Here is a 15,596-nt window from a genome sequence, read left to right as displayed (position 1 = left end):
GCCTTATCGTCCACTGGAACATTAATAAAACAACAGCTATACTTGTTATCAGAACAGTCATCGGTATTAATATTAATACAATATTAATTGTCCAAAGACCATAGCAATACAAACTATTTAAGACTATATTAGTGCCTATTATTGATATGAATAATGTGATGAACGATGGTAACTAATATTTGAACAAACTTAATTCTTTTTTTAACTTATAAATTGACGAAAAATCGCGAATGAATTATATAAAATAGTTAGTGAAGTGAGTGATTTTAAATATCTTTTTTTTTTTTTTTTTTTTTTAATTGATCCTGAGCCCGGCAACTGTGGCCATTAGCTATTAGTAGGTACTGTAGGTTTTTGTATTGATGGTTTGTAGGTTTTTTGGAACGGTAGGGGGAACACGTGTGTGTTTGTTTTGGCAGAATTTCGAATGGGGCACCCGTAGGTTTCTGCCATGCCCCGGGGGTGGGGGATGGCAGCACTTGCTCTCCGGTCACCGCGACTTGTCCGGAGAAAAATGCCGCCCGGTGGCCGAGGATCGAACCGTGACCGGCTGCGTCGCAGCGGAAGAGTCAGACCACTCGGTCACCTCGTCCCCCTAAATATCTTATGTATGACTGTCGACTGACACATTGTATTACGTTGTGTCGTTCCGTTTATAAAAAATCTCTGAGAACACATTTGAATTTTTTTAAAGCAAAACAAAAATTGTTTTCTCAAAGTTATGATTGAATAAAAATTCTGTTATTTTATTTTATAGTTATTAATATAAGCTAATATGTAGGTAAATAATAAATGCCATTGTTGATTGATTTATTGAATGCATAAATATGTTTATATTATTATTTATTGTGCCGCAGGTGGGTATACATAATTATTGTATTACAATCAAAATGAACGGTCTTCAATATTCAATCGTGTAATAAACATTAGTACAATAGTACCTATTTACTACCTACATAAATGATTGTATTCAGTAATAGCTTTATTTTTTGTAGATCTGTGAAATTTCCGTGGCATATTACAGGACGTAGGTACATATAGTAAATGAATTATTAAATAGAATAATATACTATAATTTATTTTAAAGCATTAATAATATATATTTTACTAATATTAACTAAAACTAAAATATGTAAAACAAATGTAAATGTAGTGAATGTATACTATAATTATTTGACATTAAAATAATAACTCTTCATGGCCTCACACATAATATGTGTCCTGATACGCACCACTAAAGATGAAATAATTGTGATGTTTATGTTTCAAACTACATAATATTTAAAACTTTTAACAAACACATTTGTTTGCCATAAGTTATATTCAATATGACAATATTATCAAGACACCTGCAAAGGCAGACATTACACGTGGACCTGGTAAGTTTTAATTTGTAAATTATGTGTGCGTATATTATTTTAAGTTGTATGTATCATTTTAATTGTATGCTTAGAAAATATCCTTCATCAGAAGTTTTGGGCTACAAAAACATGACACGAATGTCCCTGGTGATGTGTTTTTTGTTTAACGAATAAAAAAAAATAATGTAATTTCAAAATTTAATTAAAATCAGATAAATATAGAAAAAGTAAATAAAAGTTCACACAAAGTATTTACCCGTGTAAACAGACAACAAAATAATAATGATTTTATTTTCTAGCACGTTCGATGTCATTGCATGTCGATGTCTTCGTATTTATTTGTACAAAGTTGTCGATAAATACATATATTTATATTTCGATTGAGTTGGCACGTGACATTTTATTTTTTTAATTGTATCACCCTGGAAAAATATGTATTTCTATTGGTTGCCTATACTTAGGTAGTTAGTATAATTTTTTTAGTGTAAAATGGTTATGGTTTTATGCTTTGAACATATTCAATTTTTATTTATGGTCTAAGGTTTTATGACAAGTAACAGTATTTGATAGATGGAGACACATCTTATTTGTTATACGTATATACGAGTACAACATGAAACAGTTGAGTAAATCTGGGGTGGGGGGGGGAGGGAGGGTTAACCCCCTTAGTTGGTATATTTTTTACTACATGTATCCATGTAAAAAAATTAATAAAATTTAAAAAAATATTTTGATATTATATACCTACACATAGGTACACAAATATTTTTATATAAACTCTGTCCCATTGAAAATATCCGTGTACTCCACTGATATGAAAATATAAAATAAAAAGTATATTATATTGTGTTGTTTTAAAAATGTAACGAATGAGTGCAATAACAAACTATTTAATCATTATTCCAATATGTTTAAATTATTATGATGTTTTTGGTTTGAAAATATTCTCAAACATACAAATTATTTAAATTAAATGTTTATAATAATTATTAATAATCATAAAATATGTAACTAACAAGTCAAGTTATATAAAGTTTTAAAAAATTAAACCTATTAATTGACAACTTTAAAAACTCTACAGGAAAGTGGATCACTAATATTTCTATTTCATAATCTTGTGTGTATTGTTCATATTGAATAATATTGTAATTTCATAATAACTAGTATGTATTTATTATTTTCAGATTGAATATTAAAAAAATTTTTTTTGAAATATCGCTTTGAATATTTTCGATACTGTAGTTGTTGTACGTACGTAATATATTAAATATAATTGTTTTTATGCAAAAAACTAAATTAACTTTTTAAATTACTCTTATGTTATTACAATATAGTTGTATTGTAAGAGTGTTTGTTCACGAAAAACTTATTTATTACATATTCAGGATATTATACTTATAGGCAGAGTTGTTCTTACACAATGAGAATACGGGGTACATGTAGAGTAGGTTTTAAAATTATATTAATATTTTATAGTTGAAATATTAAAGTTAATAAATGAATGTTAATAATAATCTAAGTGTGGCTTGGAGTGGCACGTTGGCTGCTACTAGTCGCGGAGTGCGACTGGGAGTAAGTAACGGCCACAGCTACTAGCTCCTGGATGGGTGACCAGTGACCACCCGGGTTCATTGTAATTGTAACAATCGTAAAAACAACCTACCTAACCAACCTTACCCCTACAACAGCTAATAGCCTTAGTCACCGGGCTTAAGTTCAATAAAACTAACCAACTATTATTAATCGTTGGGGAATTTTTTAAATGTTAAGTTTTTTTAACAATATTAGATTTTATTTGTAATTAATAAACATTTAATACATTTGAAAGACATAATGACACAAAACGACGTAGCACGAAGATATTAAATTTTAAGCCTGCATGAACAGAATTTGGTTTTAGCTATGTAGAACAAAATAAACTTTTTTGTATTTTAATTTCCGGTGCATTATAAAACATCAATGGTTAATTTAATTAAAATATTAACGATGTCGATGTGCCGTTAATAGTTAATATTAATTAGAATGTAAATATTAAATTCAGCAATAATCGAGTTCTACAGCTGTAATAAAATATAATATATTTATCCGATTTATGAATATAAAATCTTATCCAATGTTATGTATAAATATTTGAATATAATATATAATGGGGAAATTAAATTTAGCCGATAGCGTGAGTGTACATAATAATAATAACATGTAGTGTTATGTCCGTGCCAACTTGTTTTGCCCTGGCATACTTCCGATTCGTAACGAGATCAAAGGCTAGTGGGCCATCGACGTTATGATAAATAATTATAATAGTTCCACGGGCATACATTCGAAGTGTGATATCGTAATCAAGGAAACAATATGAAAGTATGCACCGAACAAACATGAACAATCGAAAATAAAAACAGTAGCGACAATATTGCATCCTGTTGTGCACGGATATTACAACCGGTAGTATATAATTATTATGAAGTTAGCCGAAAGAAGGAAGTCCACAGATATTCTTTGGATTTACAAAAAGAAATCGATTGTTGAAAAGGTCTAGAATTATTAGTTTTTAATGTCCCAACGCACGGATGCATAATGTTCAATACCTTTTAACAGTGCATAAATTGTATTTGTTTATTAATTTGTTTAATGAGAAAAAAACTCCATTTACAAAGAAAAAATTGTGTTTAAGTATACAAATTTTAGATACAGTATTAATTATAAACATGTGTGTACAATAGAAGAATAAATTTTTAAGCAAGTAATAATAATAATAATTAATAATACATAGTTACTATGTGTCATAGCATATAAATTGGTATTATTGGAAACATTATAGAATTAAATTAAATCACAAATTTGTTTGATATCATTAATACTATAATAAGATAGGTCTAGATTGACAGAATTACCTAATGATATAATCATATTTACTGGTAAGTTTATTGAATAGTCTTAGAATATATGGTTTTTTTAAGAAAAATAAATTATTTGGTGAAATTTGAACTGATTTAAAAATTAAGTATAATATCTAATAAAGGATTATCTATTGTATTAACGAGTAGTTTGAATACAAATTTGAATTTAGATAAATTCTAAGGTTTTCAAGGATGACATATTAAAAAATCCTAGAACTCGCCTTAACCAGTGTGAGGGTACTGTACATTTGAATTAAAGGAATTGTAAGTTGTAATTAAGAGTTTTTGAATTGACCAGTTAAGGTTAGCATATTATTCTTACTTTAGTTCGGGATCTAATTAAAGAGAAAGATTTTTTTAATGCAAGAGGGTTATCAAATGCTAAGCAACATAATTTAAGAAAGTCAAATTTTGAAGATGCTTCGATTTTAATTGAATTAATGTGGTCGTTGAATTTTAATTTTGCATTACAGATGAGGTGCTTAAATTATTAACTAAAGATACACACACGTTGTATAGAATTTTGAAATGATATATGGTAATCACGCAACTTTAAATATAATATAGGTACTTATTTAACGAACTCACTTCTAAAACTAAGATTTTTTACAGATTAAAAATATAAATTTGAATCTAGATATTATATTTAAATCAATATACATGATAAATATTGTATACATTTAAAATTGTATTTATTTTGAATTTAAATCCCTATAATTCGAGTCAATCATTTATGATTCATTTTTGTTTTATTTTTATTTATACTCGTTTAAATCATTTAATTGTTATGATTATATAAGGTACTCTATTACCATATGAAACTAACGTTTGCTGTTTAAAAATTATAAATACATGAAAATAAGGGTTCCAGTTACATAAGTTCTCATGAGGTTGTGTTATTACCTTCATCATGTTTTTTTTATAAAATAAGGTCTCTTCATTTGTTTTATTTAGTTAAGTAACTAAATGTTAGACGTATATTAGAATTTTGAGTGTATATTGTAATAATATTCTTAATAGGTAGAGTTTTGTTGTATTGATTTTGATGATGTTCCTTATGTATATAAATATATCGCAATGATGACCTATTATAAAAATGAATTTCACATTTTAGAATAGGTTTCAAGTTTTGAAGAGTATTGAATATTTTAATTTTTAACAAAAAAAAAAAAATAATATTCGTCATGCTAATGAACCTCAGGCAAAGAAATCGTTATAAATAAATTTGAACGTAATTTTATTCAAACGAGTCGTTTATTATTTTTATTTTTAAGTCAAGCATTAAAATTATGAAAAATATTTTTTGAAATGTATTTTTAGTGTTATAAATAAAGGATTTGATTTAAATATAATCATAAAAGACATTTTTAGGAAACTGCTATAATGAGTTGTTCATTGTGTCCTACTTTTGTAATCTGTTAAAAGTTAAACGCTGTTTAAGCGATGCGTGGCGAATGTATAACGAAAATATTTATGAAAATACTACAGCGTACTTCATTTTTTTTTCAGTTTATTATATTTTGTATTCCAAAATGAACAACAACAACTTAACGTTTAAATTTGATATTTTAGAATTCAAAGGAAATTTCACATAGTATATAATCTGAAACCTAAATTTGCGATTGTGAATATTATTTTTAGGTTTTATAAATTCATCATTTTGGACATATTATATTATATTACTGAGATGTATAAATAATTTCGTGATAATTAAATTCAACACAATATTATAATGTGTTCTTAAAACTTATTATCTATAAGTTTGTTTTTACAAAGTAGGTATGTATAGTTTCATTAACCCTGTGGATGGAGATAGGTTCATCATGGATTTCACCATGGCCTTAACCTATAATCCATATAGTTGAAAATAATCTATTTCATCCATACTTAAAAGTAGTCATTTATACATATTTATGCGAAATTAACAAAAATTGAAAAATAATGTAAGGATTTCTTTTTGGTGGAATGGATAACTTTCTAAATTGCTCCAAAGCGTAAAATGTATTGTTTTATTAGAAAATGTAAAATGCGTGTTGTTATATTAAATGTGTTTACATTTCAAATGCCTATAAGGATGTGAAAAAATGGCGCATACACTGCATATTTTTTTTATTTATGCTCAAATACTCAATTAAGTTTTATTCGTGTGTACCCACACGATTTAGTGTTCAGTATAAACTTTACGGATGATATTACGTATTAATTATTATAGGTAATACAATTTAAACAATTTATTACATAGTTCAATCATCATTAATGTATTATCTATATAGGTATAATAGGTACGTAGTTAGGAAGAAAAATTGATCAAACATTTAATTGTGATAACAATATTATTGTGCTTTACGTGTAACGAATAATGATTAACCTTTTCGAATTTAATTGAAGCTAACCAAAACAAACATTTAGCTATTTCTATAGTTTTTGATAGTAATTTGTTTAATGTTCGTAATATAGGTATTACATTTAGAATTGTACTTATTACTTGTAAATTGTAATTGGAAATTATTTCCGTTAAATAAATAAATAAATAAATAAATATAATAGGTAGTGTAGTAATTTGTTACTTTCTCACCGCTATATTAAAAATGCTGTTTGTTTTCTTCAAATTATTTAATTGCCATACTAGTGCAACGATATCATTAAAATGTTGTACAAGTGTATGTATTGTTCGTTTATGCACAAAATTAACTATTGTAACGTAATTCAAACAATACTGTATTTAATTATTATCCATATAGTTTTTACTTCAATTTTTTTGCCCAGCAACAAACCCAGGACACATGTTTTTAAAATGTTTACTATAAAATAATATTACATTATTATTATTATTTTGTTATTATTAGTACGGCGTAGGTAAAAAAAATATTTTTACGTGTATATACTGTATAACCAATGGTGGGTATCAAATTGGTAACTTCAAGTGGATAATATATTATTAAGCTATTTAGTCCCTTCAACACTTTTGTCTTGTTTGTCCTCCAATATAATATAATATCAAATAATGCCTTGCTAGGAATCTAACTAAAACACTTTTGTACCACCTAACTTATAGAATTTAGTTTTTGTATTTAATACAAATAATGTTTTATAAAGTTATGTATATAATGTAATATATGTCATTGTATTATCAATGATTAAATATATATATTAAACATGTATATATGATGATTTATTTTGAACTACATGTCCGTCCACATTTTCCCATTCAATATGCATTTATTCATATTCTGATTTTATTTTTGGAATTTTCAATTCATTTTGTACACCGTAGTAGTGGTAATATGGTGTAAAAATATGGCATAAATATTACTTTCAAATAGGTAGTTACTTAATTTTTTTATGACATTGAGAAAGTTTAAACCTATTTTCAAAATATGTATAAGCTACCCTATTTTACAGTAAATATTAATGTCTATATAAATGGAAGTATTTAAATACGATTATTTAAGAATTTGAAAATATGGGACCTATATAATAAATATAATAGAATACTAGTCATTTTGAAGTTGAATAAATATATTATTTAAGAACGAAATAATTGTGAACATAATGTTGCAATGGGTAATAGGTATGATTGGTGAATCTGTCTGTATACATATGTCTAATCAACTATTACTGAAAAATCGACGATGATAATATTATGTTTGTATTAATTCCGAATTCGTCAATTTTCTAAGGTCGTCTGCAAGCAAAATATATCATACTTATATTTAAATAACATGTTATTTATATCTGTATATCCTTCAGACTTATTGGCCATTATTTTGAACTCTAATTAATGACCGTCCTCCGCTGACTGTTAGTACTTATTTCGTCAGTAATTTGTAATATTATTTCTATTTCTCAATTTGCCGGAAGTTGTTGAGAATACGGGATTTGCGTAGCTTAAGCCCAGTGAAGCGTGTAACTTGTTATGACGGTGTTGCGGGGGACGAAAACGAGACGCGCCCTTAAATGCTGTATTTGCCTTTCCACGTAGTAACCTGGTAACTATACAACTAGTATTGTACCCAGTACAGGCTGTGCTTATTTGTAATGACTATTTATTCACTATCTGTCAATTATTAAGGTTTAATTTTTTTATTGTTATTGATATTAGGTACTCAAGTCTAACGCACGTGTGACGGGACCACGAGACATGTCAGACAGTTCACGGTGGAGGCTGAGGTGACGTGTTGTACTATAAATACAATTATTCTTATATATACGTTTTATTATATGTTCAGTATACAGGGTGATTTTTTTAACGCACGGAATAAATAATTATTGTTATTCGTTTTAATGATTCAACTTTTAAAGTATGTATCTATCTAATAATGAACTCGAAATATAGGTGAGAAAGTACTTATATATATTAAAAATCTTTGTCTTAAGTATCATACTATTATTTTTGTTTTTTCCATAATTTGTTCGAATGACTTTAAATATTTGTAATTACATATTTTTAAGAACCATACTTTTGTAGGTAATACTATAATATATATGCATGATATATCGAATTGGAGACTAAACGTTTTTTTTTTTAATTACAGGTATGTATTTAAAGTTTAGTCGAGCGATGGGCAATATTGATCTACCTCAATTTCACAAGGTATTTCTAGGAGGATTTTAGCTTATTTTATCGAAACATTTACCATCCATACTTTATTAGCTCACTATTCGATAAGTTTTTTACAAAAACTTCCACATGTCACGGTCCTTTAATAACACCCGAATATTAACAATGATCAAATATGTAGAATAAATGGCCTACTTAGCTGCAATTATTATGATATTGCCTCGAGGAAACCTATTATGACTTGTGAGACACACATGTTTTTGGAAAAACACAAATATCGCATGTTGTTCGTTGACGCGTTGTAAAAAAAAAAAAAACACCCTGTATACAGGATTATATATATACGGCGTGCGTATATAGAACGCGGCGTTATAACCGGTGGTGGTCGCGTTTCCCGCACACGATCGTACCGGGTGGGATAATATAATTTTGTTCGTATGGGTGTGTTTGTATTTATGCATTTGTGTATGTATATTGTACGTGTGTATTTATGTGTGTGTGTGTGTGTGTGTGTGTGTGTGTGAGTGTGTGAGCGTATCATAGACGTGTTATGCCGTCGTATATCAATGTAGCCATATCAGTGTCGGGCAGCGCGCACGCGGCACTATACCGACCAGCCGAGTTCAGTCGGTTCGATTGTAACGCGCGCACGATTCGTGCGGATCGATAAAACGTCGTTGTTTGTAGTTATAACAATTTTCACTGTACGTTCTCGCGAGGGGCAGATCGTCAAAAACCATTTCGATCGGTGCCTACAAATCGATATTTTCCGTGTTATCCTTCACCCGTGATAAATATTTCACTATGGTTGTCTATTATAATGTTGTATTGCAATGATATTATAGTCTTATTCCTCTCGCTCTTTCCACGGCACTGCGAATACCGTGCCATATCCGCAAGAGACTTGTAGATCGGCACATAAATATTATTATAATATACCAACATCGAATCGGACCTAATTCGACGCGATCGACAACAAAATTTACGACGACGATGAGGACTCAGCTGACGAGCGGTCGTCGGGTCCGTCGTTGATCGCGCCGCGGTGTGATTGCAGCGTACAATTTATTATTGACCGTCACAATAATAAGTAAAATAATTATAATATACGGAACGCGTACTCGGCAATAACAACAACAATAATAATAGTTATCGATTTCGGACTTCGCGTCATTCTAATATTATTTTATAACAACACAACGACTTAATAACAGCGGCGAAGGGTGTGCTTGTGTCTTGCAATTTGGGAGCGGATTATATCCACGCGCCGGCCAGGATACGAGTAGAAATCCTGTGACACGTCGGCGGAATGATGACTAAGCGCACGCCGATCGCCCGACTCGTGGTCGGCGCGTGCTGTTTACTGGCCGCGGCTATGTTCGCGGCCGCACAACCACCGGCCATCAACAGCGCGGACCCTGGCACCGATTCGGCTCGACAGACTCCTGTTGGAGGGTAAGTTTCGACTTTTTTTTCATTTGCTACTTCCCACTCCCTTTAAAAATCACTTTTACCTCACCTCCCGTCCTTTCTATCGTTTTTTTTTTTTTTATATAGGTACGTTTTTATATGATTTTTTACCCTGCGCACTCTTTTGTCCGGTACTTCGGTGCCGTCGAGAGTATACTCTAGATTTAATACCATACAATATAATACACCTGCAGAGACGAGTTGTAATAAAGTTGCAGAAGTATGACAGCAACTTCGTCTCGTTAACATTTTTTTGCACCAATTCCACGGCAAAATAGAATTTACACGATAACAAAGTTCTTGCGTGCCTGCTATTGTATAGGTATAGGTATATATTATATAAAAACACTGCTCCACGGAGAAAAACGAGTGGGTGATAATTTGATTAAATTCCACCCCACGCTACGAACGAAAAAGTTGACCTAAAGTATAAATGTATTTGTATAGAGATAGAGAGATAAAGAGAGAGAGAGAGAGAGAGAGAGAGAGAGAGAGAGAGATAGGCAGACAGAGAGATAGAGTGAGTTAGAAGTCCGCCGTCAAATTTCGACACTACAGGGGATCCACCGAATTACTGATTCCAAGCCTTTTCATTATAGCTCGAATATTATATCCTCGTTTTTTTTATGACAATATAACTTCATTTAATTTTTTCTTTTTTATCTAAAACAAGATTAAGAGCAGCTCATTTTTTCAATCGAACAAATTATTATACTCTATAGGTACAGTAAAACACCTACATTTCGATGGCGTTTATATTTTTAAAAATAAACACTATATAATGTAACTATAGATAACTTATAACCTTTTTTTAAATGTTAAACATTGTTTAAGTGAGAGTAAATAAAAATATATGCGTATAAATTATAATTATATATTTAATTTAATATTATGGTGTATCGTACTATGTAATATAATAATTGTACATCGTAGTAAGTAAAGTAACCGAAAATTGTTCCATTAAAGAATATACAAACACAATATTTGTAAAGCTTATTTAATATTTTGTAACTTTCGACTTTTTAAGTCATACTTAATAATTTTTATTGTACATACCCACATAATATTACAAACTTACAGTAGTAACAGTACTAATTAATTTATGTTTTGTTTTCCCAGTCGCCCTTATAATAAGTTTAAATGCCAATTTGAGTATAAACACTTAAATAAATTTTTAATATTTTATTTTTAGACATAATTAACTTTATGTTCATAATATTTTACTTAAGATAAAAAAAAAATATATTAAGAAAATCTATTTTTTAAGTAAATTACATTCTTAACGTAATAAATAATAATTAAATAGGCTATCGAATACAAAACATATTTAATTCTGTTTAGACGTTAAATACAATACAAAATATTATGAAACTCCAATACTGAAATATTATAATGGTTGACCATTACAATATTAAATACATACAAGTGTACAACTGTAAATAATAAAATACAAAATTACTATCTATATATTATTATCATGTAATATGGTGATAGTTTTGTGAAAAATATACTTCATACGTATAATATACCATGAGTAAAATTCTATTAGGTACAGCCGTACAGGGAACCGTCTGTAATAACTAATAAGTAATTGTAAACATTTTTATTGATATTCTCATTGGATGCGATAAATGCTGTGTGATTTTTATTTTTTACTTTTTTATTTCCTCACGTACCAAACTCATCAATAATTGTAAGCTACGGTTGTTGACACGCCTTGACGCCTTGAGCACTCAAGTTTTTTTTCCTGGAGATTTCAGAAGTGTTTTTAGATGGACGCCTTAGATTATCTAATTAATAATTCATTTCACGTAGTGTATTTTTATTTGTATTGCCACGGGATTAGGTGGTACCTAACGTATTTTTTTTCAATTTGTAAAGGATTACCAATTGTAATTTTTACTCGTAAGTTTTAGGATGTCCATGTGCATTTTCATAATGGATAGACACATGTATAGTATTTACATATTATTATGAGTGTTGATTCTCGCTATTCGTATAATTTACACTATGACAATAATTTATTTAGACACATTCTACTGTTCGTATATTGGTCGGCATTAGTTAAGTGTTGTGTGGCAACTTCGTAATAACTAACAATAAGTATTTGCCAGGAACGAAAGTCAAATAGAAAATTATATGCCTATATTACAACATATAGACCTTCTACGAGACCATATTAAATGCTAATTTGTTTGTGAAATTTGATAAAGTTTGATCGACTTTACAATAATGTCTTCAAAAATAATTTACTTTCGATTAAAATGATTAAATCGTATACTACTACACTGCAGTCGAATTATATTATACATAAAATATGCATTTTAATCATATTACTTCATGAATCCAATTACGCAGTATCATACTAAATTGTTTTTTTTTTTTAATATCTAAAACAACATTAAAGCTGGATATAGCTTGACAGTGACAGAGTGGGAATGAGTGCGAAATGGAAACATTTAAGTGATGTGACAGTCGAAAAAGGATTATATAATTATTTCTGTAAATTGAGGTGTCAGGGATCAAATATTAAGTGTCAAGTATTTGTCTGGTTAGTAAAATGAGAAATAGGTATTAGGTACTTCTAAGAGTTGATAAAATTATTGCCTGATTGTTTGAGAACTTTTGATAGAAATATTGTTCGTCATTGTGAGTGTCTTTTGTTACACCCGTAGGTACGTAATATTTTTAAAGAGTCCATGTAAGCAAACGTAAAATGTTTAATTTACTTCGAAGATGTCGTACCTGCCCAAATATTATATAACATTTATTTTTTGATTTGGAAACGTATATTAACGATTGAACGGGCTAAAGACAATATCAATATACCGGTTTCACATTTAATGTTTTTTTTTATTTTTACCGAGAGAAATTAATAGTTAAAATAACCTAAACGTTTATCAAATATAGTTAAAAAATCGATCATATATTATTCGAGTGTAAAAATATAATATAGGTATTTTTAACACTCGCTGAAAACATTAGCCCTGCCTCCTCCGTATAATAATATGTATACACTGCATGCGTATACTAGAAGCTCGGAAGTGTTCAAAAGCAGATTTCTTACATGTGTCATACAATATTATAACACATAATAACATAAACTTACCGTGAAATCCACTTGAACTCGCATTTCATATAAATCATCCGAAATATTCCGGTTCACTTAACAAGCGCGTAAAGCTTTATGGCGTTTAATAGCCTGTATGTATGTATCAACCGTCACCCCTCAGGGTCCACGCTTGACCGGAGAGGAGAAAATAAGGCGTTTATAAAATATACAATTATACATTTATTCTACGTATAGGTACACGTGCGTTTACTATATATTATTCTCGTTACGGGTCGATATCCAATAATTGAGTTTTTATTTTTTAATCACTCAACGTGTCTGTCTGGTGAAATTATTTATTTATTTGTACATTACAGTGTACGCCATAAAATAATATTATTTATAACAGACACTGTTATTAAACTAGCGCAGATCGAACGATCGTATTTTTATGTTTCAATTTACGTTTTTAATTTTGTAATAAAAATTATTTACTGCAGTGTGAATTGACACGCGCAGTTTTATATTGTAACAATATAAAAGGTGTTTGAGGTGAGTGGTGAGTACGTACGCTATTATACTTATATGTAAATCGTAAACATTGTTTTATTTTCTACCTACAATATTCGTTTCACTGGTCTTAATAACTGATATTTTAAATAACTTATTTGTTTATAATTATCATGTATAATAATTTATTTATAATGTAATTGCATGCATGCAAAATATCATGGGTTTAGAATTTGTTTAGTTGATAATTGTGTTATTTAAATATAATATATGTTTTTTTTTTTTATAGTCATTTCAATTATATTTAACACCTTATTTATACCATACGATATATAGATGTGTAATGTGTATGTATAATATATTATAAAATGTGTAGGGGCTAATATTTTTATAATCTGTTAAAAACTTGTGCGATTTAATATTATTAATTTACGTACATCATAATGATATCATAATCGAAGTCATCGACAAATTACAGTTATTTTGATAAAAAACTGTATTTTAATTTCACTTTACATTTACATTGTTTATAATTTACATAGTAAAATAGGCGACTTTACAAACAGATTGCGCACATTTTATTATAGGTACATACTCTAATGCCTATCTTGTTCGGTATCATTGGTACCTTGTATGTTTGGAAATTAAAATCGTAATCGGACGATTAAATTGTTTAAAATACTGCACGTGAAACTCGATACACCTTATTATCCGATACGTATCTCTCGCTATATTATTATAATATGTAATAGATACCTGATGCACAAAAAAAACCCTATGCAAACGAACTGCCTTGCACCCCGAATGTATACCTCGGGGCGCGGGGGGGGCGTTCGATGTGTAGTATATTTATGGATAATTAATTTTCCGTTGTGACCCCTGATGAAATATACGTATACTATACTTTGTGCGATTCATCCGTGTAGCTTTCACACGGAAACCATTGTGATCGTGTCCTACGCGCTCACATCATATAATAATAATAATAAAATATATGCGCCCGTACGAATATTTTTTTTATCCGAAAAAACAAATAAACAAACTATTATCCGCAGGTTACGGCCCGTCGATTGAAACACTGATTTACTAAAAATAATAATAAACGATGGTATAACTATCAATTATTTAAGTACGAGTGAAATGTGTAGTATACAATGTTACCTCCGCAAAGCGTGTCACGAATATCGTCGTCGTATTAGGAATAGGTAGGTAGTATAAATTGCACTATCGACGAATGCATTATACAATAACGATCGTCATCGTGTATTATAATATTTTTCATTTTAGTTTACCTACCCGTATAATAATATTAAATTATACTTGGGATGAGGTAGGTTACCCGTAAACAGAGTGGCGGTCGTCCGAGTGGAATATAATAAAACGTTAAAAAAAAATAATAATAAACCCGTAATACATAATTTTATTGTATTTAATAACACTTGAAAGGGTCCACTTTACGAAATTCGACGCACAAATTATAACACAGCATATTATGTCCGTCTCCCGATAATCTTCGTCGCGTCCCACGCCCGTTTACGTAAAAAGAGTATAATATATTATATACAATATACATACTCATTATACATATTATAATATTATATTTTAATATCATTGTGGTCTGGTGGAACATGTGTGTGTGTGTGTCCTCACGCCGGTAGTTTACGATAGTAGATTTTTCGAAAAAAAAAGTCGTAATATCATACTAAAGCGGTATTTTTTTTTATGTACACTGCACGTCCGTTTAA

General features: G+C 29.3%; 1 protein-coding gene across 2 annotated transcripts in view; it reads left to right on the top strand.

Annotated features, from left to right (window-relative positions):
• The first annotated feature begins 9,381 nt into the window (after positions 1-9,381).
• LOC111038060 (fibrillin-2-like) overlaps positions 9,382-15,596 on the top strand; it is a 38,662-nt gene continuing 32,447 nt past the window's right edge. The window contains exon 1 of one of the 2 annotated variants that reach the window (XM_022320984.1): positions 9,382-10,274. In XM_022320984.1, coding sequence (XP_022176676.1) covers positions 10,129-10,274 — 146 coding nt within the window. In that variant the 5' untranslated portion in view covers positions 9,382-10,128. The remainder of the gene's footprint in view (positions 10,275-15,596) is intronic. The other variant, XM_022320982.1, reaches the window with a different exon arrangement.

Source organism: Myzus persicae, unplaced genomic scaffold, assembly GCF_001856785.1.
Source record: "Myzus persicae strain clone G006 unplaced genomic scaffold, MPER_G0061.0, whole genome shotgun sequence".
Lineage (NCBI taxonomy): Eukaryota > Metazoa > Arthropoda > Insecta > Hemiptera > Aphididae > Myzus > Myzus persicae.
The sequence above is the reverse complement of the archived record's forward strand: the minus strand, read 5'-3'. Positions and strand labels throughout refer to the sequence as shown.